We start from the raw sequence: 24,034 nt of genomic DNA on the forward strand, positions 1-24,034 counted from the left end.
AAGCTGGGTTACTAGGCCCTGTCCTGGGGAGGGGGGGAGTGGGAGTTATGGGGTGTGTTTCAAAGGGGTTGTTCAATTGCTGCAATGCGGGTCACAGTTCTTGGAGAGCGCCACTGTTGGGATTGTTGCTCTATGGGGACGTTACCTAATTTGAAATGTGTCACATGGAATGTCCGGGGAATTCGAACTATGGTTAAGCGCCATAAGGTACATACCTACTTGGTGAGGCGGGGAGTTCAGATAGCGATGCTTCAAGAGACTCACCTGACGCAGCAGGAGTGTGGGGCGTTGCAGAGGAGGTGGCGGGGTCAGGTGTTCGGCACGACTTACTCGGCGTTCGCCAGAGGGGTGTTAATATGGATCAGAGCGGGCACGCCATTCCAGGTCACAAGTCAGAAGATTGATCCGGAGGGTCGTTATGTGGTGGTGGAGGGGAGGCTGTGTGGTAGGGAAGTGGTGCTGTGTAACATCTATGCCCCCAATGCTGATCAAGCCCATTTCTTTGAGGGATTGTCGCGCTCACTGGCGTATTATTTGGCGGGCCCGATATTGCTGGCGGGGGATTTTAACTCTATTTCGGATGTGCTGTTGGACAGGTCGCACCCGCCCTTAGCTGACTCACCAGTGCGCAGACTTGCAACTCATAGGCGGGACTGGCAGGAGAGGTGGGGCTTGGTGGATGTATGGCGGGCGCAGCACCCCGAAACTCGAGATTACTCCTATCACTCTGCCCTGCATGATCTGCATGTTCGACTGGATTCAGTGCTGTGTTGTGAGTCTCTGGCGCTGATGGTGACTCACTCTGAATATTTGGCTAGAACCATCTCGGACCATAATCCACTGCTGATTTCTGTACAATGGCAGCTGGCGAGATCGGCGGTCCCTTCATGGAGACTTCGCCCGGAGACGCTGGAGGATCCGGCGTTCTGTGACACGGTCCGACAGGGTATAGACGAATACTTCACGGTTAATGCTGGGTCGACAGAGACTAGAGCGAATGAATGGGACGCGATGAAAGTGGTGGTGAGGGGGGTGTGTATGGGTCGGTTTCTGACTGTGAGAGGTACAGTGCTGAATGACCTCACGAAAGCGGAGGCAGTGCTGAGAGGGGTGGAGCGGCGGCGGCCCGAGCGACCGGAGCTGCAGGATAGCCTGTTGCGTGCTAAGGAGGCGGTGGCGACAGAGACAGAGAGACTGCGGTGCTATGATTATAAGTTGTATGCGGTGAAAGTGCATGACGAGCGAGATAAAGTGGGCACGCTCCTTGCGAAGTTGGCTGATCCGAACCCTAGAGGTTGTCCGGTTATGAGTGTGCGCCAGGAGGATGGGGAGGTGGTTTATTCGCAATCGGTGGTCCTGGGGCGCTTTCAGTCCTACTACGCGAGCCTATACACCAGCCACCTCGAAGTGGATGCCGCGGACATAGGCGATTATTTGGCTCAGATCCCTCTACCGGTACTAGATGGGGAGGACGCGCGGGATCTGGGGGGCCCTGTAACTCTAGCGGAAATCAGAGGGGCGATTAGTCATATGGCGCGGAACAAAACTCCTGGGGTGGATGGGTTGCCGATCGAGTTCTACGCCACATTTATGGAAGTGTTGGCTCCCAGACTGCAGGTTGTGTATGCGGAGGCGGAACAATTGGGGCGGTTGCCTGACTCTATGACGGAGGCGCTGGTTGTGCCCCTGCTGAAGCCGGGCAGGGATGCATTGGATGTTTCTTCCTTTCGTCCGTTGTCTATGCTGACTGTAGATTATAAGATCTTGAGCCGCATCCTGGCCACCCGGCTCCTCCCACTGATGACCTCTTTGGTGCATAGGGATCAGGCGGGATTCATTCCCTCGAGGAGCACCTCGATGAACATCCGCCGGCTGATTGGGGTTATTGATAGTGCTGCCCTGGCAGATCCAGGCCCGGTAGTGCTGACGGTTGATATTGAAAAGGCGTTTGATAGTTTGGAATGGGATTTTTTGGATGGTGTGCTGTTGAAGTTCGGAGTTGGGGAGGGGTTCCGGGGCTGGACGAAAGTGCTCTATTCTTCGGCTAAGGCGAGGGTGCGGTTAGGGACCTTGGTGTCCTCGGTTTATCCGGTCTGCAGGGGCACGAGGCAGGGCTGCTCGCTGTCTCCATTGCTCTTTGCTCTAGCGATGGAACCGCTGGCGGCGCAGGCGAGGCAGGGAATTGTTTTTGAAGGGATTGCGCTGGGGCTCGACTCGCATTATATTTCGTTGTATGCCGACGACTTGTTATTGTATCTGGCAGACTCTGGGAGGGCTGTTGAGGGTGCGGTGGACATGCTGGACAGGTTCGGGAGGCTCTCAGGCCTCAGGGTGAACTGGACTAAGACTTGTGTGTTTCCGCTGCGGAAGACCACGCTCTGCCCACAGCTCACGAGGCCGGTAGTGTGGGAGCCCTCTTGTTTTGTTTATTTAGGAGTGCGTATATACCATGACACGGCGGACCTCCTTGAGGGGAATGTGGGGCGCTGCATTAGGGCGCTACGAGGCAGTATGGACTTTTGGGCCTCTCTCCCGCTATCTGTACTGGGCCGTGTGGCGCTGTTGAAAATGGTGGCACTCCCGAGGCTCCTCTATTATTTTAGAACACTGCCGGTGTGGATCCCGCAGGGTGTCTTTCGGGAGTTGAGGACGTTGGTGACCGGCTTTCTATGGGGCCACGGCCGCAGATGGGTGGCACTGACCACCCTGATGAGACCCAAGTGTGAGGGAGGGGTGGCAGTCCCCGACTATGAGCTATACTATCTGGCAGCGCAGCTCCAGGTCCTGACGCAGAACGTGGCCAGAGAGTTCAGGGGGCCTGAGGATGGCCGGGAGGTCGGCATTCGGAGGTACGTCTTGTCATCTATCGTGATGCAACAGAGACTGGCCAGTAGGGACCTCACGATGGAGGAATGGACGCTCAGGTTATGTTGGAACAGGCACCTGAAGAGGGTTGGGAAGCGCCGACCGTACGCGCCGGAGATCCCGCTGGGAATGCTCACTGCCTTACCGCATGGGGGTGATTGGTCCCAATTGTTAGAGTGGGAGGACCTGGGATTGCAGATGGTAGGTGACCTTTATGTGGACGGGGAGCTGGCCCCGTTCCAAACCTTGCAGGAGCAATTCGGCCTGCCGAGTGGTACCTTCCTGTTGCACGCGGCGGTTATTGCGGCCCTGCAGAGGCATTGGGGGGGCGGATTGACGGAGCCGGAGGTGACGACGGTGTGCCAATATGTAGTGATGGCCGCGGGCACCGTTAAGGCGGTGACCTGCCTCCACAATAGGATGTTAAATGTAGGCCTGGCCCCGTTGGCTGAACTGAAGTCGCGTTGGGAGACCAGCGTCGGCAGGCAAATCCCGGACTCGGTATGGGGTCAGGTGCTCCACAGGACCTGGAAAGGGACGAGGAATGCGAGATTCCAACAGGTGCATTATTTTGTGCTCCATAGGGCGTATTTGACCCCGGAGAGGTTGCGGCGACATTTCCAGGTGCTTGATGCCATGTGCCCGCGATGTCTAGAACCTGAGGTGGATCTTGACCATATGCTGTGGGGTTGCCTGAAATTGGGGGACTACTGGTCTGAGATAGGGGACCTCTTGAATGCAGTCACAGATCGGGAGGTAGATTTTGACATGGCCGCATGCCTACTTCTTTGGTTCCCGCATACTAAAAAGACCAAGGTTACGAGCAAATTCATTGGGTTGGGACTGATACTGGCACAGCGTGAGATCACGTGGCATTGGAAGTCTAAGGAGGGGCCGTCTGTACGGAGGTGGAGGAATGACTTAGTGAGGTGGTCGAGCTGTGAGAGTGTGTTACGAATGCGCCAGGCGACTAGGGCTGGCAACGAGAAATGCTTGGAACTGGCGCGGTCCTGGGAGCTGGTGGTGCAGGCATTGAGGGACTATCTCACCGAAAGCGAGGACACTGCTTAGTTATAACCAAGGGTTCCGTGTGGCTGCTTGCTTATCGAAGCTTTCTGATAGTTGTCACCCGGGAGCAGTAAGGGGATGGTGAATCCCGCATTAGCAGCAGTTGGGGGGGGAGGGCACTGGGAGGGAGTTGTGTGGAGGAGTGGTTTGCCGACTAGCGGCAACCTCCTAGAAAGGACTGGCCCAGGATAGTACTTATGATGCTTTAGTGACATGACATTAGAGTGGCCTGGGCTCTGATGGAGAATGTGGGTTGGTTGTTGTGGGATAAAAGCGGATACGAAGTGTTATACTTGACCTGTGTCCCGAATAGGGCATGCACCGAGGTACCTCCAGTGTACTGACTTATTGATGCGCCGCCCAGCCTCCGGGATGTGGGCCGATCGGCTGTGTACTGTATTATTATTGCACTGTGTGATGGGGACTGTTGGTGTACGGGTTGGTTTGTTGGATGTTTTTCTTCCTGATTCTGCAATAAAAATATATTTAAAAAAATATATATATATCTATAACATCATTCAGGAACAGTTTAAAAGCTGCCTGGTTGCAGTCACCAACTGGATGAATACAAATTCCCTTAGATTGACTTTAGATAAAACGAAAGTACTGGTGTTTGACCTATTTGGACCGCCCCAGGATGGTGGCCTGAGGATTTTGTCTCTTGCCTGCCTCGGGTCACTAGTGCATGCAACCCGGGTGTCAGTTATGACAATAAGCTTTCTTTTGAGGCCAATACCAACAAGCTCACCTCTATTTGTTTCTTTATGATGACCTTATATGAAAAAGCATACCATTCATCCGCTGCTCTTCTAGGCAACTTCTCATCTAGGAATTGATTAGAAGCAGTAGTACTGCATACCTTATCTGTTGGGCTCCCCTCATTACGGACACAAACAGAATACTGCAGTCAGACTTGCAATGGACAACGCTGTACAGGGTAGAACTTCCACACATCTGGACAATATAAATTGTCTCCTTGGGCATATTTCACTGCTGGGCAGTCCTTCTTCCTGACATGGTCCACAGGTTCAGAAGTGAAGAGTTGAGTCTGTGTGTCCAATATTTAGAATAGGTACCAGCTTTGAAGTAGGAGACGTTTGTAGAGGCTCCCACCCCCGTAGGTGTCTGGCACTTCCTCCGTCCCTGCTCTAGCCCCAGTTTGTCTGGGGGCACAAAAGACTAGTGTGAAACCCTTTGAAAGTAAGCAGGGGCAGAGTCTTTTTTCATGTGTAAATGTGATAGGTGATAGCTCGAGCCCCCCCCCCCCCGCCACATCAAGCCAGAATGGCCAACCTAGCAATACCTACTACCCCTTTGTTTCATTGTCTGGGAGTAAGACACAACTGCTAGCTACTCCTAGTCATATGACCCGGGATACAGTTACAAAATGGTTGGGACAAGAAAATGGCAACTTTCTATAAAGCGGCATTTTCAGAACTGTGATTTAAAAATCTAACTTTACCATTAAGGAGGATTTAAAATACATTTTTTGGACAAATTTCTATCTGCTCCCAATTGGAAGTTACTACTTATTTAATATAATAAAGTAACCCAAAGTTATCATATTGGAAAGGTAGGCCTAACAGCAGTGAAAAACGAATTTAAGAGTTTTTCACTTCCTGGACAAGTAAAAGTTAAAAAGTACATGTCCACCTTTACCTTTTTAAATACATTGCACACTGCTCTTTGGGCTATTTAAAGCCTACTGTAGAGGCGACATATGCATTAAAAAGGAAGGTTTAGCCATGGCAAAAGGTTTATTTAGCCAGGGCTATATGGCAGTTGAAAACTGCACATACAGGCAGAAATGGCAGGCCTGACATGTTTACAATGCTACTCAAGTGGGTCGTACTTCTTCTCAAGGCCGTGGGGATGGTAGTAGTCGACTAACGCCACTCCCGCCGCCCCTGCCCCCCTTAGCTACGCCACTGAAAAGAAGTGCTGCAGGCCCACTGGTAGCATTTATTTTACAGGCCCTGGGTCCAAGTATTATCACTTTACTAGGGATTTACAAGTAAACTAAATGTGCCAGTTGGGTGTAAGCCAATGCTACCACGTTTTAGGCATATCTGGGCGCAAAAGAGTACTTCCGGGAGACGGACAGGTAAATAGCAGGGAGAGCCGTAAATATAGAAGGAAGAAGAACAGGGAATTAAGGAGCAAAGGAAAGGGGTGGAATGAGGGAAGTGTCAGGACGAAAGGAGAAAGAAGACAGAGAGAGAGAAGAAGGGCGAGCGCCGAAATGTACTGTTGGCAAAAGTGAAAGCGTTTCCCTTGTGGGAGCGAGCAGCACCCGGAGCGATAATTGCCAACACATGGCACCAAACCTCGCTCCTGCAAGAGAATCGCCAAACGTGCATGCGTCACCACTGAAAGCAATGCAACGCGTGCACGTTTTTAAGCCCGAAAAGTGAAGCGATTCCAAAAGGTCTTTTTCCTATGCTGCGCATGCGCGCGGCGTAGGCGAGACCTAAATACACTGTTCATTAACTTAGAATCTTGGGCACATTTCAAAAGTATAAATTTACTTCATGCTTTCCTTCATAAGATGTTACCTTACCAATTGCTGCATAGTTGGTATCCCTGTGACCAAACGTGTCTGACAAACGTAATGGTGTATTTTGTTTGTAGATCAGCAACAGGGGCAAAATAATACAGATGAACATAGTCACTTATTTCTGTTTTTACTTACTTACTTACTTACGTTCATTACTTTTTTACGGTCAACTATTAGTTTCTTAAGGAAAACCGGGAGCGAATTACGCTAATGAACCCTTGCTAAATTCAGAATGTTGTCTAATTTTCAAAAACAGCTTTCTGATTTCACCCATAGGTTTCACACCTCCTTTTCCCACAAACAGCAAGTAGGTAGAAACTGCAAAAGTTTGAAATATTTACGATAACTTGGAAAGCTGCAAAAACTCTGCCAACAAATGATTTTTCTTTTTGATTTACAACAGTGTCTGTGACTGAAAGCTGGGAAGAGGACGATCATATAACAGTAAAACTTTTGTTGCTACTCGAAGAAAGATAAAAACACAACTACTTTTTGCAGAGCGCATTTTCCTGATTTTGCAAAGAAACCAAACTTTTGCTACATTTTCGTTGTTACATTCAGGGGAAGCTACAAGCGCTAGGTTCTTTTAGAATGCCCAACATGTGGGAAAGAAAGGACACAGATTTGGGTTGCACAACATTTCTGGAACTAAAGTTATGAAGGTTTAAGCACAAACTGCCAAAAAGCAGAGAACCTCTCCTGAACATATAATTGTAGAGCGGTTACTACCTCAACTTTCAACAATACATTGTTCCACAAGACATTAATTTATATAAAAAGTTTTATTTATCAAAAAAATGTTTTAAATGTTCATTTGTTTAACCGCATGCATGCGGCGGTAATTTTTGCGCCGTGCGGCTTTTTTCGAAATACCGCGTTACATGACGAGCTGAGCTCGCCATGAGCATGGAAGGGGTTAAGCAAATAACGTCAACATAATTTCATGTATGAGCTCAAAACCGGGGTTCTCAATGGAACTCAAACCATGCACTCAATCAACATCAAACATACTGCTACACTCATACCATACACTTTCATACTGTCAAACATAACAGACCAAAATGACATATACCAAAAAATATATTACATTGGTACAATGGTATAACATAAGAAGAAAAAGCGCTTTTTATATAAATTAATGTCTTGTGGAACAATGTATTGTTGAAAGTTGAGGTAATACCCGCTCTAGAATTATATGTTAGGGAGAGGTTCTCTGATTTTTTTTTATATATTGTACCCTGCCTTCCTCTCCTTATACTTAATTACTCTTTTGTTCTACATTTTAAGCACAAACTGCCCCAAATATAAAAATAAATGCTAAGCACGGAAGGGAAAGTCTCCCAGTTTATGGGGTAATGTAATAAAAGACATCTATCTTTACTTCCAGATTAACACTGCTTGGTCATTTTATTATTGTGTATGATTAGTGTGCTGCTAAATTATGGGTTTTGTGCCACCCCATCCTTCGAGAGCTACTTGGCATGTCAGTGAGCTTACAGTGTTATAGAGCATTTGCTTTTTCAGTGACAAAAAAATTACCTTTATGCCACTGCACTTCTAGAACCCCTAAAAACTGGCCTGAAATCCAGGAACAAGGAATAAAGTATATTTTTGTCGACACATTGGTTCGAAATTACCAGTAGTCCTTCAGCTGGAGACTCCTTGTCGATCGGTGAAGGTCCCCTGCTGTGCTTGTATTTGCTAGACATTACAAAGGTTGAAAGCATTACATTTCAACCTTCATCTAAGTGCATACAATGGCAGGGAGTGGTACAGATTTTGAGGTCTTACCTCCCAGACAGCACAGGCTGTCTGATTGTGAAATGCCCATTTTGAATTATTGTGGGATTAAATCCTGCTTATTAATGGTTGGCTTGGTCACTCATTTGCCTAGTTCTTATTCAATGGCTTGCCCTCTTCTTGTTTTTCTACCTCCTCTGGAGCATTGTCACTTTGCTGACTTGTATCCTTTGACTGCTCAGTCTTAGAGAACTTTTTTATTTCTGATTAAGCACTCAATGATAGTGTATACGTTTTTCACCTCTCACTCCATTGCTGCTCCTCCAGCAAAATATCAGCCCACCCCACCTCCAGTGTTGCTCTCTCAAATGTGTGTTGCCCATGCTCTGCTTCTTGTCTCTAAACTCCCATTGCTAAGGGTTGCTCTCTTACTCATGTGGTTCTCCTGTGGAACCATTTAGCTCTCACCCTTACGTGCTGCTTGTTCTATCCCCAAGTACTGCACTCCCAGCCCCTCATGTTTCACTCTTCCCCCAGTCGAATATCCGTAACACCCACAGTCCTTTTTTATTTTAATGTTGCGCTAATAACTATTTTTTTTCCACCTATCCAAGTGGCATCCACTTTCTTGAATTAGTACGTAAAAAAAAGATGGCATCCAAGTCAGGCTGTAGGAGCGTGCATGCATGGTAATGCTTGCACACATATATAAAATGATGCGACTGGCTACAGCGATCAGATCAAGACACTCCCCTTCCCTGGATAGAACACAAACAAGGAGCACATGTTCAGAAATGTAACATGAGAACCACGATGGGATCATGAGGTTTGTACAGATTTAGAATCATGACTGGTTTTGCCTGGTTATAAAGATGTGCAGCATTAGGATAGTTGTAATCGGATTACAGGTTCTACAAGTGTATGAGGAAAGAGTACATTCAATATTAGTCTACTATCCAGTGATGAAGAGGAACAATTATCCCAAAATGCATAAAGGATAATGTAGTATTTAAAAGAGCATGACATTTAAATTTTGAGGATATTGATTTTGGTAAGTGTTCAGTGTGATTTATGAACTTCAATATTATTTAATGACAATTAAAATGTTATTTAATGTAGAAAACAAGATCTTCACTTACAGTGATTGAATTTCTTTTGGAATAAGCGTTTAACAAAACTGCTCAAAGTTAACTATTAAAATGGAACATTTCTTGTAGTGCGCCTCACATCTCACTCATAGTGCTGGGATTAGAATCAATTTTTGAAGGCAGGGCATGTTGACCAATTGAGGTTGCAAGCTAAAGTGTTTGGTTGTACAGTCCAAATAATGCGCTTAACTATACCTCACAAACCGAAAACAGAGTCCTTGAATTAGACAGATATTTTTAGAGTATTGTGGTCTCCAAACATACCACCATGGAGAAAGAAAATGAGGAATGTGGCGAGCCATTGGAGAAGCTCACCTGCCTCTTTGGTGTCGGGGGCAAGTCACACGTGATAGCAGTGTCCCAAGCTGGGCTTAAAGACTTCTGGTGCCATCCTGTGTTTCCTGCACTGCCCACCGCAACCAGTGTTCAAGCAGAGATCGAGGTAAACACTAATTCCTCCCTTTGGAGGATTAAAAAACAAAAATGTGTTACTGCTTCTTGAGGAAGAGATTTCTGGAAGAGTGCCCGTGTGCTCTCAGGGTTTGAAGCAGTTTCATACATTTAGATTTAGGAGCAGAGGCAATATACTCACAGTCACCTACGTTCTCTCCAAAAAACACATTTTTAAAATGTCTTTTTACCGCCTGCTTTGAAAGAGGAAGCAGTTTCCATTCTCGGGAGCTCTGACAGTCTTGTAGTGTTGAAGATGTCAGCAATGTGAAGCCACTTCTTGCTGCCATATGCTTACACTTTGGTGAGTGTTGGTTTGGATTGGAGTCCTACAGTCCATCCACAACATCAAACATACAGTGGCACAAGTGTCAACGAGGGAATCAGTTCTGATGATATATAGTGGAAGAGGTGTGGCGCCACGGCTAGGGCGACTGACTCCGGAATCTGGGGATCACGGTTCGATCCCCGGCACCGGCGGCAGATTAGCCCAGCACCATGTGACTCTGGGCAATATCTTGCTTAATCTTCCCGACGGCCCCCAGCGCCTAGAGACCCTTACGGGTGGTGGTGCGCTTTACAAATGTGGATTATTATTATTATTATAGTTGCCACCTTGGTTTTGTTTGTTTCTCTTTCCTGCCACTTTTTGTAAGAGCTGAAATGAGGTGCAGGCTTTAGAGAACTAGGTGTCTCAGAGATTTCAGTGCTTTTTTTTTTTTAATTGTTTTTATTGATAACATTAACAGGGCATCTGTTAGGTAAACGGTGCATACATTGGTTATTACAGTTCATTGTAAGAAACAGTATCAGTACATTATGCAAGATATTAAGTTGCCATACTTTCATCTTTTTTGGTACATTTCTATAGGCCCCTACTGCCTCCCGTCTATGGATCAGAGTCGCTCTCCCCGTCAGCCATTGGCGGATCACACAGATACCCCCTGTATTCATTCCAGGCACCCCACATTTTTTCCCATTTCCGAGGGGATCCTCTGTGCAGATATACCATTCTCTCCGCAAGCATTGCTGCATCTAGATCTCTGCACCAGCCTCCAAGTGTGGGCACCCCCCCCGGAACCTCCAATATTTGGCAATATTTCGCTTGCCGTACATTACACTCAATGTCGCCCAATCCTGGGCCGGATGGGTAAGATGTTCAACAGACAGAGCCTTGGCTCCAGTACTACAGATTCCTTTACCACCTGTGATATCGTTCTCGTGACCTTAGCCCAATAGGCCGCTACCTGAGGGTCTTGGATTAATTCGTCAGTATATATTTCTCTGGGGCCTCAGGGACTTAAGCTGCACTTAAGCTTCAAAGGAACACATGTGCTCCGCTACCCAGCTGACTAAGAACACAAAAGAAGAACACAGAAATACTAAACTCTAGAAACACATCAATACTTCATGTGGATTCCCATCAAACACCATACCAGGTGACAAGCTTCATCATCTGGGTATCATTTAGCAGAGGTGATACTCCATTATGGTATTGAAGGAGCTCAAGAATGTAAACAAAGTTATAGGTACAGATATGAGCAAATGTAATATGGTCATGTGTATGGGAAAAAGTGCAGTGCAAACAAAAGTGAGTGAATATTAAAATTGAAGCGTAACCAGACCACCAGCTTTATTCATGTCTGATACGATCAAAAATTAAAAACAGTGCAGTGAGACAGTCTCGATAGATGACCGCCCTCTATTAATCAAATGGTCAACATGTTTCAGCACTTGACGGCAAAAATACACCTAGTGCTTTCGTCAGGACCCAGTATGAAACAATGCTACTGCTGAAATGTGAAGAAAAAACACCAATATAAAAGGATACACTGGATCAGTATTCTCACAGATCACAATCCTCATCCCTCTTGGAAAATCTAAAGGGAATACAGAAAATAGAAAAACAGAGTCTAGAAGAATAGTACTAATTGTCTTCAGTGCCTCCTTTGTCCTGAGCTGTTGCCAGGTGGGGTGAGGTTCTTTTCCCATACTCTTGAGGTAAGGCTTGATGGGATGTATAGCTGATTGTGAAGGCTAGTCTGATGGCGAGTTACGCCACATAGATGTTACTGAAGACAATTAGTACTATTCTTCTAGACTCTGGTTTTCTATTTTCTGTATTCCCTTTAGATTTTCCAAGAGGGATGAGGATTGTGATCTGTGAGAATACTGATCCACAGTGTATCCTTTTATATTGGTGTTTTTTCTTCACATTTCAGCAGTAGCATTGTTTCATACTGGGTCCTGACGAAAGCACTAGGTGTATTTTTGCCGTCAAGTGCTGAAACATGTTGACCATTTGATTAATAGAGGGCGGTCATCTATCAAGACTGTCTCACTGCACTGTTTTTCATTTTTGATCGTATCAGACATGAATAAAGCTGGTGGTCTGGTTACGCTTCAATTTTAATAGTCACTCACTTTTGTTTGCACTGCACTTTTTCCCATACACTTGACCATATTACATTTGCTCATATGTGTATCTATACCTTTGATTACATTCTTGAGCTCCTTCAATACCATAATGGAGTATCAGCTCTGATAAAGGATACCCAGATTATGAAGCTTGTCACCTGGTATGGTGTTTGATGGGAATCCACATGAAGTATTGATGTGTTTCTAGAGTTTAGTATTTATGTGTTCTTCTACAGGAGACGTCAGTATATTCTGTGTATTTACAAGTTTAAGATGGGGCTATCCATACCGATTTGTCTTTAAACTGTGGCCTCTGACCCTACCCTAAGTATAGTGTTTCTTAAGAACACAAAAGGCCATATTATCAACCTGGAAATCTGAACAAATGTTTAAGCTCTTAAGTGTTATACTAGTTTTCTGGAGGCAGAGTATCAGGCAGAGGGCCCAAATATGTAAACATTGCACTACCCACTTTTCTCCAGAAACAAAGGGCAGTTGCCCTAATGTCCCATATCATGAGGAATGAAAGAGGGATCTCAGAACACAGCTGTGCAGGCAGGACCATACGCAAGACACGATTAAGTTATATGAACTACATCTGCCACAACTAACGGGAGCAATCTTACCATATTACTTTCACCCTTAGTCTCTGTACATTCATGCCTCTAATGCAGCTTACTTAGATTTCAGAGGCAATCCTTTAGAAATAGATTTCAGAACTGCTATTTAAGCACTTGTACTCTTGTATTAGAATTGAGGCAATACCCTACTCCATGGCCTCCTGGACTCCACAATGGCACCCTTTAGGGGTATCCTATACGTTGCAGCAAGTCTCAGCCAGTGCCTGAGAAAATATGATCACATCAACTCTTTCCACTTAGGGGGTCCAGTAGGTCCACTTGCCGGCCAGCACCTCTTTCATAACCAGCTGCATTTTTACACAGCTATCACAATAAGCAGCCTCGCTCAATTTGCACACAAGCTCACCATCTCTGGTGGTTCTTGTCACTTCCAAAACCAGTGCAAAAACAACAGTTGATGGACAGAATGCAGAACAATGTCATACATTCACCCCAGTACAGAGATCTGGGCCTAAATCCATCGTTTTTTGCTCACCAAGCCACCCCAGTTCAGACATGGCCATAAGCAAATCAGCCTTGACCCTGTGCCTCATGGGAATAGTCCAGCCCAAACTGCCAAGCCATGTGTTCCCTGGATCACTGGAGTCAAGCTATACTGGCTGATGACGGCTGACAGCCAGAAACCAGTCCTAGGATGCTTGATTCCGGTCCAGGGAAGACATGGCTTGGCAGTTCGGGCTGGACTGTTCCCATGAGGCACAGGGTCAAGGCTGATTTGCATATGGCCATGTCTGAACTGGACGGTGTGGAGTGCAAACCAACAATGGATTTAGGCCCAGATCTCTGTACTGGGGTGAATGCATGACATTGTTCTGCATTCCCTGGACTGCACCAATGCTACTCCCAGTTAGGAAAGAAAATATCATCTCTTGAAAGAACATTACATCATAATGCATTAACTCTCCACAACTCAGCTTCCTGTCTACAAATTCATGGACTCTAACCTTACAGTGCTCTGCTGCCGTTTGACTAGGTTTGTGCTATAGAAATACAGTCTACATACATAAAGAGATGCGGTGTCTGCTAACTTAATTAAGCTCAGTGTGATTTTGTGTTTGACAAATAGCAATATTATACAATGAGTAAACTTTCACATGCTAAAGGTTTGCGCAAGAATGAATATAAAATGTCGACAGAAAAGGAGAACAGATGATGGAAACCACTATGGACATATATGTCCACTTCCTTTTGGAAGTTACAAGTTGGTGCAGTGGCATAGATTAGGGATGACATCTGAAATTATTAACTAAAATATTAAAACTCGATTTTGATCTCAAAATCTGCCATGATTAACCTCAGGTGCCTAGGTTCAAATTTATAAGAGTTGTAATTTTGCCTACCTGTGGTAGTTTGGAACGCATGGAACAATAGCCACTGTATCTGGTTTCTCCATCCCGGGGGACTTCTGTGTTGAGCGTACCATACAGCAGAGCAGTCTGGTTATTTCTACCTAATTTCAAGTATGCCTCACTTTTCCCTCCAACTTCCTGGTCAGAGGAGACAATCCATTCCTCCAGATCCTGCTGGCTGCGAAACTCCCATAAGACTTTAGTCTGCTCTAGCAAGTATTCTTCCAAGGGCCTGCCATCTGGTCCAGTCACATGATCTATAATCTCTTGCTTTAAAAGCCCAAAATGTTTCTTCACCCCTTCTACACCCTTTTTGAAGTCAAAGTTGATCTTTTTCCAAGGTGGCGTGTTATCAGGGGGTACCCCAGGCCTCCGGTAGTTGTCACGATACAATCTTACTGTACAGTTGGTTGATGTATTTCCGAGTAAAGGACAAAGGGGTTTCCACCTCTGGATTCTGAAGAACATACAGGGCCTGTTTAGAAATGTGTGCACCAAGGCCATGTTGAGTGGCGATATGCTTTAATAGTCAGCAGTAGGAGAAACGTTCTGGGGTCAGAGACAGTGAAGCAACACCGCAATTAGCTTCTAGTTTCCTTTTCGTGCATAGTTCTAAAATTTAAAAAAAAATTAGGAGAAATATTAAAAAAATACGAACAACATGCATGCTTTAGTACATACATTTCCTGACTGAAGTTTTTGGCCACATAAAAGTCATGAACTTTTATAATCATGACTCCACGGAAAGCACAAGATAGTAATTGGTACGAATAAAGGACCAGAGGTAGGAAATGGCATCACAACAACCACAAAGAAAAGGTGTAAACTACACATTAATAAAGTGTGAAGTAACATATTTGGGAAAGAGACAGAAAACCTGAAGCAATCGATGCCCATTATCAGCAATATAAAGATATTGCAAAAAAAGCAGGTGATGGATTAACAAGTAATGAACAATATCACAACAAATTAATAATAGAGAGCAAACAACACAAAACAAACACAGTAAAGAGAGGAAGCAGTCAGTTTTGGATTTAAAGAGATGGCTTTGCTATTGCCATTAGGCAAAGAGAGGCTGAGGCGGAACCAACACAACAGAGGGTAACATATTTAAGGAAGTCAAGCGATATAATTTGGAGGGGGCCGCCATTAGGGAAAATAAGAACATTTTTAAAAAATGGGAACAAAGGCACTGCTTTGTACAACTGCATCAAGAGTCAAAGAGAAATCATTATGGATCAACTGCATGGGTGAATAGGTAGCTTGTATCGTGGCAGTAGATAGTCAAGGACAGAATGTGCGGTAATCTGACAGAGGAGTTAATTAGGACCACAGTTCTAAAATTGTTATCAAGCCACTGATGTGTGCTATTGTGTGACAGAGTTTGGCCACAAACTGAGTTTGAAACAGAAGTTTTCCTACATAGCTGAAAGATGATACTGTGAGAAATAATTTAGAAAACTGGGAATACAAACTCGTAAACCTAAAATAGGCCAGTGGGGGCATCTGGTCCCAAGCGTATTCGGGCAAATACCTTGATTGATTTTGAAAGAGTGGGTTTTGGTGTGAATTATAAATTAACAGAGGATGCTCTGGTGAAATACAGGATCTCTACTATTCTGAATGTTTTTCACAAATTTTTGCTAATTAAGAACCATTGATTTCAGAGATTGTGGACTGAATGGAGCATATAGCAAGTCGTATTCATCAATCTATCAATCAATCAAGTGGGTTGTAAAGCGCGACTGCTCACCCGTAAGGGTCTCAAGGTGTTGAGCTCCTATCACTTGTAGAATCGGTGGTGCTCTCAGAATAGAGAAGATGTTGATAGGGGAAGATTTTGCCTCAGACATGGAGACTGAACCGACTACGCTCCACACCCTCTAAAACCATCTCTTTAAAGCAGAATTCGGGGAATTGGCAAAAATAGTGCAACGAGAATGACGCAGATTTCCCAGTCTGCAACCAATTTAGTAGAGACTTGAACTTCTAGGACAGGGTCTATCGCCAAAACATTTGTATAAGAAGCAAATTCTATGCTTGCTGTAATTCTATGTAACCAGTGCTCGGCACGAGAATGTCAATGCCTCGCAATTTGATGTCGGGATATTTGTTGTGAAAAATCAATAAAAATAACTTTAAAAATTCTACTGTGCATTGGCCTGCAAAAACCCACAATGGAAGACACTCTATCCAGGGCCAGAATTTCAGTAGATTGCTTACAAATGAAACATTGTGCAAGACAGGTGTTCATGAATAGATTAGACTAGTCATATTGAGCCTTTTCCTATAGTTCTGTTGCCAGGATAATGTAAAAACTAGCATTCGGATTTGTATGCAGAACTGGTAACAAAATAGTTGCCCCAAAGTTGCCAAAGTCATTTTGAAGTCTGAAAATGCAAAGCTGAACTTATGAACAGTGTAGTGAAAACACAGCCTGACATTTACCACAAAGTCTTATAGGTCTGGGAATCAAGATCCCTACACAATCGGTCATCATTAAACATCCCATAATTAAACATGAACTTACCCAGCAATGGGAGGAACTTATAACCAGACTCTGGGAGGCACCCACCATGGATGATCTCTGAGAGGCGTGAGGATTACTATATACCCTGCGATCGTATGGGTAACAAAGCTGTATCATTATTACGCCCCTCCATTTATAATTTAGGACACGGAGTCTCTGGTTTTATATATTCCTATTGATTTAACTATAACACCATCAACGCAGAGGGTCTCATCTCCCCACATACAGACACTCTCCAATTGTATGCGGATTGTTGTCTGCTGTAAGTGTGCGCCCTGAAAACTGTATTTAAAAATATTGTTTCCCCTTTCATCTTTAGTGGCGTTAATGTATCCGATTTGTCTCTGTTTAAATAAGATATGTTATATAAAAGCATTTACAATAAAATATTAAACATCTCAAAATGAGCGGGAAGGTTCACAAGTGTAAATAGGTCCTTAACAGGCAAACACGGCACACCTTTCTGGGAAAGCAGCCACCTTTACACTGAGAGGCTAGAAGCCTGGGTCTCCATCAATTCAAACTATGGGCTTGATTTAGATCTTGGTGAACGGGTTACTTAGTCACATAAATCCTATTGGATATAATGGGATTTATATTTTGGTGGACGAGATACACATCACTGTTGTGACAGAGTAACCCGTCCGCCAAGATCAGGCCCCTCATAAATACCATAAAGCACCTAAAATAATTACTGCTAAGCTGTTCACCAATCCATCCTACCACCATACACTGCACCTTTGAAACTCCGCTTTTGTAGTCTTTAATCGTGTCCAGAGTAATTTGATTGTAGCCTGCATATAGCTCTTTGTTTAGAAGGGTTTCCTGAAGTTAGCTATATCAACATTATTACTAAGCAACAGAACTTAACAGGATTAACTATGGTATCTTATTTACAGAGCTATAAAAACAACTGGACTACTATTCGGTTATTTTTGTGGTAGGTGCATCTGAGTCTATCCACAGACCATTCAAGAGGAAACATTGATGGTTCAACTTTGCTCTATCCCTGAAAAGCAAAGCCGAAAAAGAAGGGTTTTGTGCCATCAGTATTTTTATTCCATTTTCTTCTTACAGATTTTATTGGCTTTATTTAAATTTTGTATTTTTAACCATTTTTGTGTTTTTATTATGCCAAGATCAATTCTGCCTCTGAGGTTGTTTACTTCTTGCGGCTATTTTTGTATGTAAATGTCTGTCATGAAATGTTTTTACCGTGTATTTGTATCTTTATGGTTATTAACCGATTAAAAATTACTTGACTGACTGACGTACCAGCTCATTATTTATAAAACAACTGTATTAAAAACAAAAGAGAATAAACTTTTAGTAAGTTTCCGAGTAGTACCCAGTGTCAATTAATACTGATGTTTTCCCATAAAATACCTCTTTCTTTTTTTTAACTTGACTCGGTTGTAGATTGTTTTGTACCTGACATCAAGGGTGCAGACAATAACAGAACTTTACAATCTATTTGTAGCAACAGATGAACAACATTTGCCATTATAAACACAGACAACATAGTTTTATATAGAAAAATCACATTTATAGTGAAAATATAATATTTATCATAAGTAATTAAACTACAAGGTATAGATGTACCAAGCATTTATAACACTAGTACTCCGGCACAACTGTTCAAACTCATTTAAAAAAAATTGACCAAAAAACCTAAATCTGTAACACACAGTAAATAACACCAATCGGGCCAATCTTCATATTGTACACAACACATTTTATCTACTACATCATAATGACAAAATAGCGGAGGGTTTCTATAAGTCAAGGAAGACTGAATACATCCCAGCATTCTACCCCAATTAAGCGTGACAGAAAGTGTTAACCAGACAGAATTTAACAGCGAAGAAGTAATACAGCCACATTTTCATTTTATTAAAAGAAGATTCTATATCAAAACTTGGTTTGATTTTTATGATTGAGGAGACCACCTGCCAGTAGCAGAAGTATTCTATTCTGAGACAGAAACATTATTTAACAGTACATTGTTGCAATAAAAGTGAGTTGTGTTTTTCTTCCATGAGCCCAGAGCGATAATTCTACTTGTATGGCCGTTCATTTATAATTAGGATCATCTGCTATAACAGTTTACCATATGCACCCAAACCATTGAGGAGTACATGAAGGAATAAAGGTTTGAAGACGCAAATTTGGCTACAGGTCGAGTAACTGTCATTTCTGTGAGCTGGTCTCATCCTTGCCGAATGGTTTTAAACACTTCGAAAAAAAAAAAAAAAAAAAATATATATATATATATATATATATATATATATATATATATATATATATATATATATATATATGTATATATATAGATTGATTACCAGTCCACATCCAAACCGATCAAGGAAGGCACTGACACCGTGAATTTCTACTCAAGAAAGATGATTTATTCCATCATGCTGCAAAAGACGCGTTTCGGCGGAAGCCTCCGCCTTGCTCACTTCATCTGCATATATATATTTCTATAAACAAAATTTGGTTTTCGAAATGTGACAATAACATGGCATACAATATAATCGGAGGGTTACATCGGTTCCTTTACCCTATGTTATGATTCAGGCTGGAAAAATATTTCTGAAGTCGATTTTGATAGTTATATTTCCAGAGAGCAAGCAAATATAATTACAAGAATATTACACAAAATGAGGGGGAGCGGAATAATGTAAAAACTTTAAGCAGATCAATAAGAGAAATGTTTCAGGCAGATTAGTGCACAGTTGGTTTCGACAGGGAGTGGTGAAGCAATAATGAGCCATTGGTCTCTTAAAGAACGCTGCATTGATAGAAAGGTATTCTGGTCTCAGTCTAAGTGCACCGCTGGGGTTGGTAATAATATGATGGGGAACATAGACAAGATGGATGTCAGGAGAGGGTGGGTGATATTTTCCCCAGGGGTACATTTAAAGGTGGGGGAGGTTAAATGAGGACGGATTCAACAGACAAGCCAGTGCTGGAGCAGGGGGTGGAAGGTGGTTTCAAGAAAGTATGGCAGTCTGCAATCATAGGGCTGCATGGCCTACAGTCCTCTAGCTACCATTGTGGCTGAGTCCAGAAGCCATCGGTTGCCAGGGACTGACACGGTTAGATAGGAGGTTAACGGATGAGGATACAGATGGGTGGATGGGAGAGGTTGGTAGGAGGCTGACTCAGTATATAATGAACACCTATGGCGAGGCACTATGCACTGAGTCAAAACAACCCTTAATTATAGTGTTTAGGTCAGTGAAAACCAAAGCTCTCAAGGGGTAGTTGTGGAGAGCAGCTAAGGCTTATTTAGTAGGATGTAAGGCAGGTGTGTTTACCACTATAGTCAGTCAGCAAGCTTACACATAAAAAAACAGAACCACACCAGGTGAGTATAAAATTACTTTGTATTTATTAGACACACACTAGACATTAACTAGGTATATCTACTACCTAGACATTTCAAATACACACAAGAAATACGTCAGAAATAGGTAAGTAGCATAGAAAAACACATAGAGCGTACCAAGGGGCCAACCCGTATACTAAAATACTGGTATGTGAGGTAAGTACCAAAATAGGACTAATACCCAAGGATGTAGGACCCCAGGGGAAGCGCAGAACCACAGAAGGTGAGTAGCCAAGGCCCCCAAGGGTCCAGGTGCAGAGTGGCTACAGAGTCAAACGTCCGTAGGATAACACAGGGTTAGTCAAGGATGGATTCTTACAGTTCTAGGACCCTTCACAGAGGACCCCAAAGGAACCACTTGGATCAAGAAAGATTGGAGAGTCACCTCACCTATGGATACCAACACCAGGGAGCCCAGGTGCATAGGGGTGAAGTGGTGTTGGAACCGCAAGTCAAGTCAAGTCAGATAATTTATATAGCGCACTACATACCCAGAGGGTCTCAAGGCGCTTAAGGAGGGGTGGGGAATTACTTGTCAAATATCCACGTTTTAAGTTGCTTTCTGAATGCTAGGTGGTTCTGGGTAAGGCGAAGGTAAGTGGGAAGTGAGTTCCAGGTTTTAGCTGCCAGGTAGGAGAAGGATCTACCTCCCATGGTGGTTTTGTTGATGCGAGGTACAGTGGCAAGGGCTTGGTTGGAAGATCGAAGCTGGCGGGAGGGGGTGTAGAAGGACAGTCGTGTGTTGAGGCATTCTGGTCCGATTTCGTAGAGTGCTTTGTGTGCGTGGGTTAGGAGCCGGAAAGTGATCCTCTTATTGAAGTAGAGGCCAATGGAAGATCGTGGAGAATCAGCACCTACAGCGTCTCGTGGACCAGGCCAGTGGAACCCAGGTGTGGAATCCAGACGTGAAGAGCCTGAAAGCACATGGGACAGAGTCCAAACCACCCAAAAGGTAACCAGGAGGCATAGTAGCACAATACCATCCCTTGTTGGAGGATATTGCTGTAGCACAGTGAGTTTGACGCAGCAGCTGTGGAGTGCAGGAGCCATTCACAAGCTGTCCCACGCCCGTTGACGAATGCAGGAAGGTCAGTGGCCAGCAGGATCACCAACAAGCGTTGCCAAACTTAAACAACGGTTTGCTGGAGAAGATGCTGTGTTGCAGACCAGCAAGGTCTGTGGGACTAACCCAGCAAGGGTAAGTCAGAGCCGGCCCATAGCACTCAGGAGAGCCAGCAGGAATCGACGGGGCCCCCTCATGCACATTCTGGCAGCAGGCACAGGGAGTTGAAGGGAAGCCTCAGCAGCACACAGGAGATGAAGGCCCACAATGCAGAGGATGCAGGCAGGACGTTGTTCTTGGAGATGTGCGATGCTGGATGCTATAGGCTGGGGCTGCTTGAAGATCTTCCAGGAACAGAGCCAGTAAGCCTTGGCAACAGCAAACAGATGCAGTGCACAGGGAGGCAGTTCACATCAGCTGAAGAGTGATTACAGTCGGCCAAGTTGCAAGGAAGACTGGTCTGGCCTCTGGAGAACCAACAAACAACAACCTGTGTTACAGAGCTGGGCGATGTACGTGGCACAACAGGATAAGCAAACCGGTCCTCGCATAGAGGTGCCTAGGGAAGTGGCTCCTTCACTTCAAGTGAGATTCCATCTGGCTTGGATGAAGGCACAGTCTTTGGTGACTTGGACGATGCACAGCCACAGAGTTGTAGAACTTGAAGAAGCACAGGGACGAAGATGCAGTAGGAATCTTCCCACCAAGAGCAATCTTGCCCTGGCTTGAAGAACAGAGTTTTGTTGTCCACCAGCAGAAGAGTCTTTAAAAGTTTTCAGACAACAAGCAGTCGGATCTTGAAGTTGTTACCGGGACGAATCTAAGGACCTACGCTCAGGAGAGCCTTTAAGTAACCATAGAAAGGGGAAGGACCTCTTTGTGGTGACCCACCTGTCAATGGAGGGTGGGGTCAGGGATGCTACTGACCTGGCTTAGCCAGTCAGATGCTCTCAGGGGCCAAGATTCAAGATGGCAGAATCAAGTGGCCCCCTGGAGGAGCTCTCTGCATCTCCCTAGGAAGCAGCTGTCCAGCTGGACACCCCCGGTCCTTTGAGTGGTTTGGCGCAGGAGCCAAGGGCTCCTAAACTGGGCAAAACTGGTTTATGCAAGGAGGGTACCAAATGTGCCCTTCAATACAGTCTGGGGGTGCTTGCAAGCACACCCACCCTACCTTATTCTAATGGAGATATGGTCACACATCTACTTTGCAGGAAATAGTTTATCCAGCTTCCCTTGACCGAGTTAAGCTCATCAGCAGGGGGTTGCACACTGTCTGCCCCCCCTTCTAGATTTTGGAATGGAGGAGGATGATGCCGGGGACATTATTCCCCACCAGATTTTGAAGTGCCCTTTTTAGCATTGGTAAAGTGCGCAGAGTCCTAAAAGCCTCCAAAAACTGGTTCGGAAAACCTGAGGGTGAAGGCTAAAGATTTGGCGATGACCCTGCAGAGAGGGCCAAGTCCAACACTTAACGATTCAGTTCCAAGCTACACTACAGTAATTCAGCAAAAATAAAATCTATGTCCTATCATCTAAATGTCACATATATGGCTAAAATAAAATAGCCCTGCTTTACATTTAATAACAATATAAAGAAAATTGACACATCTTGGGTTCCTCATTGCAACTTCATCAGGGCATGTGGGTATTCTTGAATATTTCATTTTTTTTTTTAAATATTGCTTTCTATAACTGTCCCACGGTTCAGTAATGTAACTGCGCGTTCTTTATAAAGGCATGGATGAATGACGACACTCTTTTTTTCATCTTGAAGTCTTTATCATACTTGTTCGTAACATGTGTTCTCCCATTTACATCTTTTGATGGCACGGCTCGTAAGAGCCAATGCAGAGTATGCCCTTTTCTGTCAATTTCAACCCTCGCCCCTCCTTTCGAGGTTTAGTGGCTTCCTATGCCCTTGCAACTAAGCCGCCCCATTTCATGAGGGGTATTTTTCACTACACCTGAATTTTAGTCAAGCGAGATTTACGTGCCGAGGTTCATAACGTGAAAGAAAAATAAGTCTCTAAAAGAAATGAAGAAGTGTTATTTGGAGAACTTGATGGAACACTCACAAATCCTTTTCAATGTAAAGTATTACCTGCAGCGCGCAGTTTCATCCTTAAGCATTACTTGCAGCACAGAAGCCGGTATCAGCTGAATAAAAGCACTTCAACGTCAGCCTCAAACCTGACAGTACTTTAACGGTGATAGAAACGGGACTCAAGGTGGCGCTTGACTACTGCCAATATCATGATAATAGAAAAGGGACTATAACTTGTGTTTGGTAAACCTTGGTATCCATCTTGGAAGGGACAGGAAGCTAGTTTACATCAATTGAGCTTTGTCAGCACTGCAACTTATTTGAGCATTGCAGGAGAGATAGTGTTGCCTTTTCTCTACAAATACAAATGAATAGCATATTAAATAGACTTTCCTGCACAAAGCAAGCAAGGCATTTGGCGAAACAATATTCTTTCTAGGTCTGACTCCGTCATAGCTTTGTAATGAAATCATGTAATGAAAGAAATTCACACATAACAAGTTTTGGCAAAGTCAGTAGTTTTGGTATTAGCTGCTTGTCTTTTGGCTTTATCAATGCTTGTTTTGTCATAGTTCTTGCAAAACATTATTGGTTGGGGAAGCTGCTAGGCTCTTGTTAAATCTAAAATAAAATTGCCTAAATGCTAAATATTTTTAGTTCTTATGAGAAATAATTTCCATAGTGGTCCCTGGTGCTCAAGAGAACTACTTTGTGTGCGGATGTCCTCCTTACTGCTGTCCCTCACACAGAAGTTAGCCAATGGTTGA

At 44.2% G+C, this 24,034-nt stretch overlaps 1 protein-coding gene across 1 annotated transcript in view; it reads right to left on the minus strand.

Moving 5' to 3' along the window:
* NDUFAF1 (NADH:ubiquinone oxidoreductase complex assembly factor 1) overlaps positions 1 to 23,452 on the minus strand; it is a 75,932-nt gene extending 52,480 nt beyond the window's left edge. The window contains exons 1-2 of the mRNA XM_078659619.1: positions 23,325 to 23,452; positions 14,228 to 14,848 (exon numbers count right to left, since the gene is read on the minus strand). Of these exons, the coding sequence (XP_078515745.1) occupies positions 14,228 to 14,740 (513 nt within the window). The 5' untranslated portion in view covers positions 14,741 to 14,848; positions 23,325 to 23,452. The remainder of the gene's footprint in view (positions 1 to 14,227; positions 14,849 to 23,324) is intronic.
* Between the last annotated feature and the right edge of the window lie 582 nt (positions 23,453 to 24,034).

The sequence above is a fragment of the Lissotriton helveticus genome, chromosome 9, assembly GCF_964261635.1.
Source record: "Lissotriton helveticus chromosome 9, aLisHel1.1, whole genome shotgun sequence".
Taxonomy (NCBI): domain Eukaryota; kingdom Metazoa; phylum Chordata; class Amphibia; order Caudata; family Salamandridae; genus Lissotriton; species Lissotriton helveticus.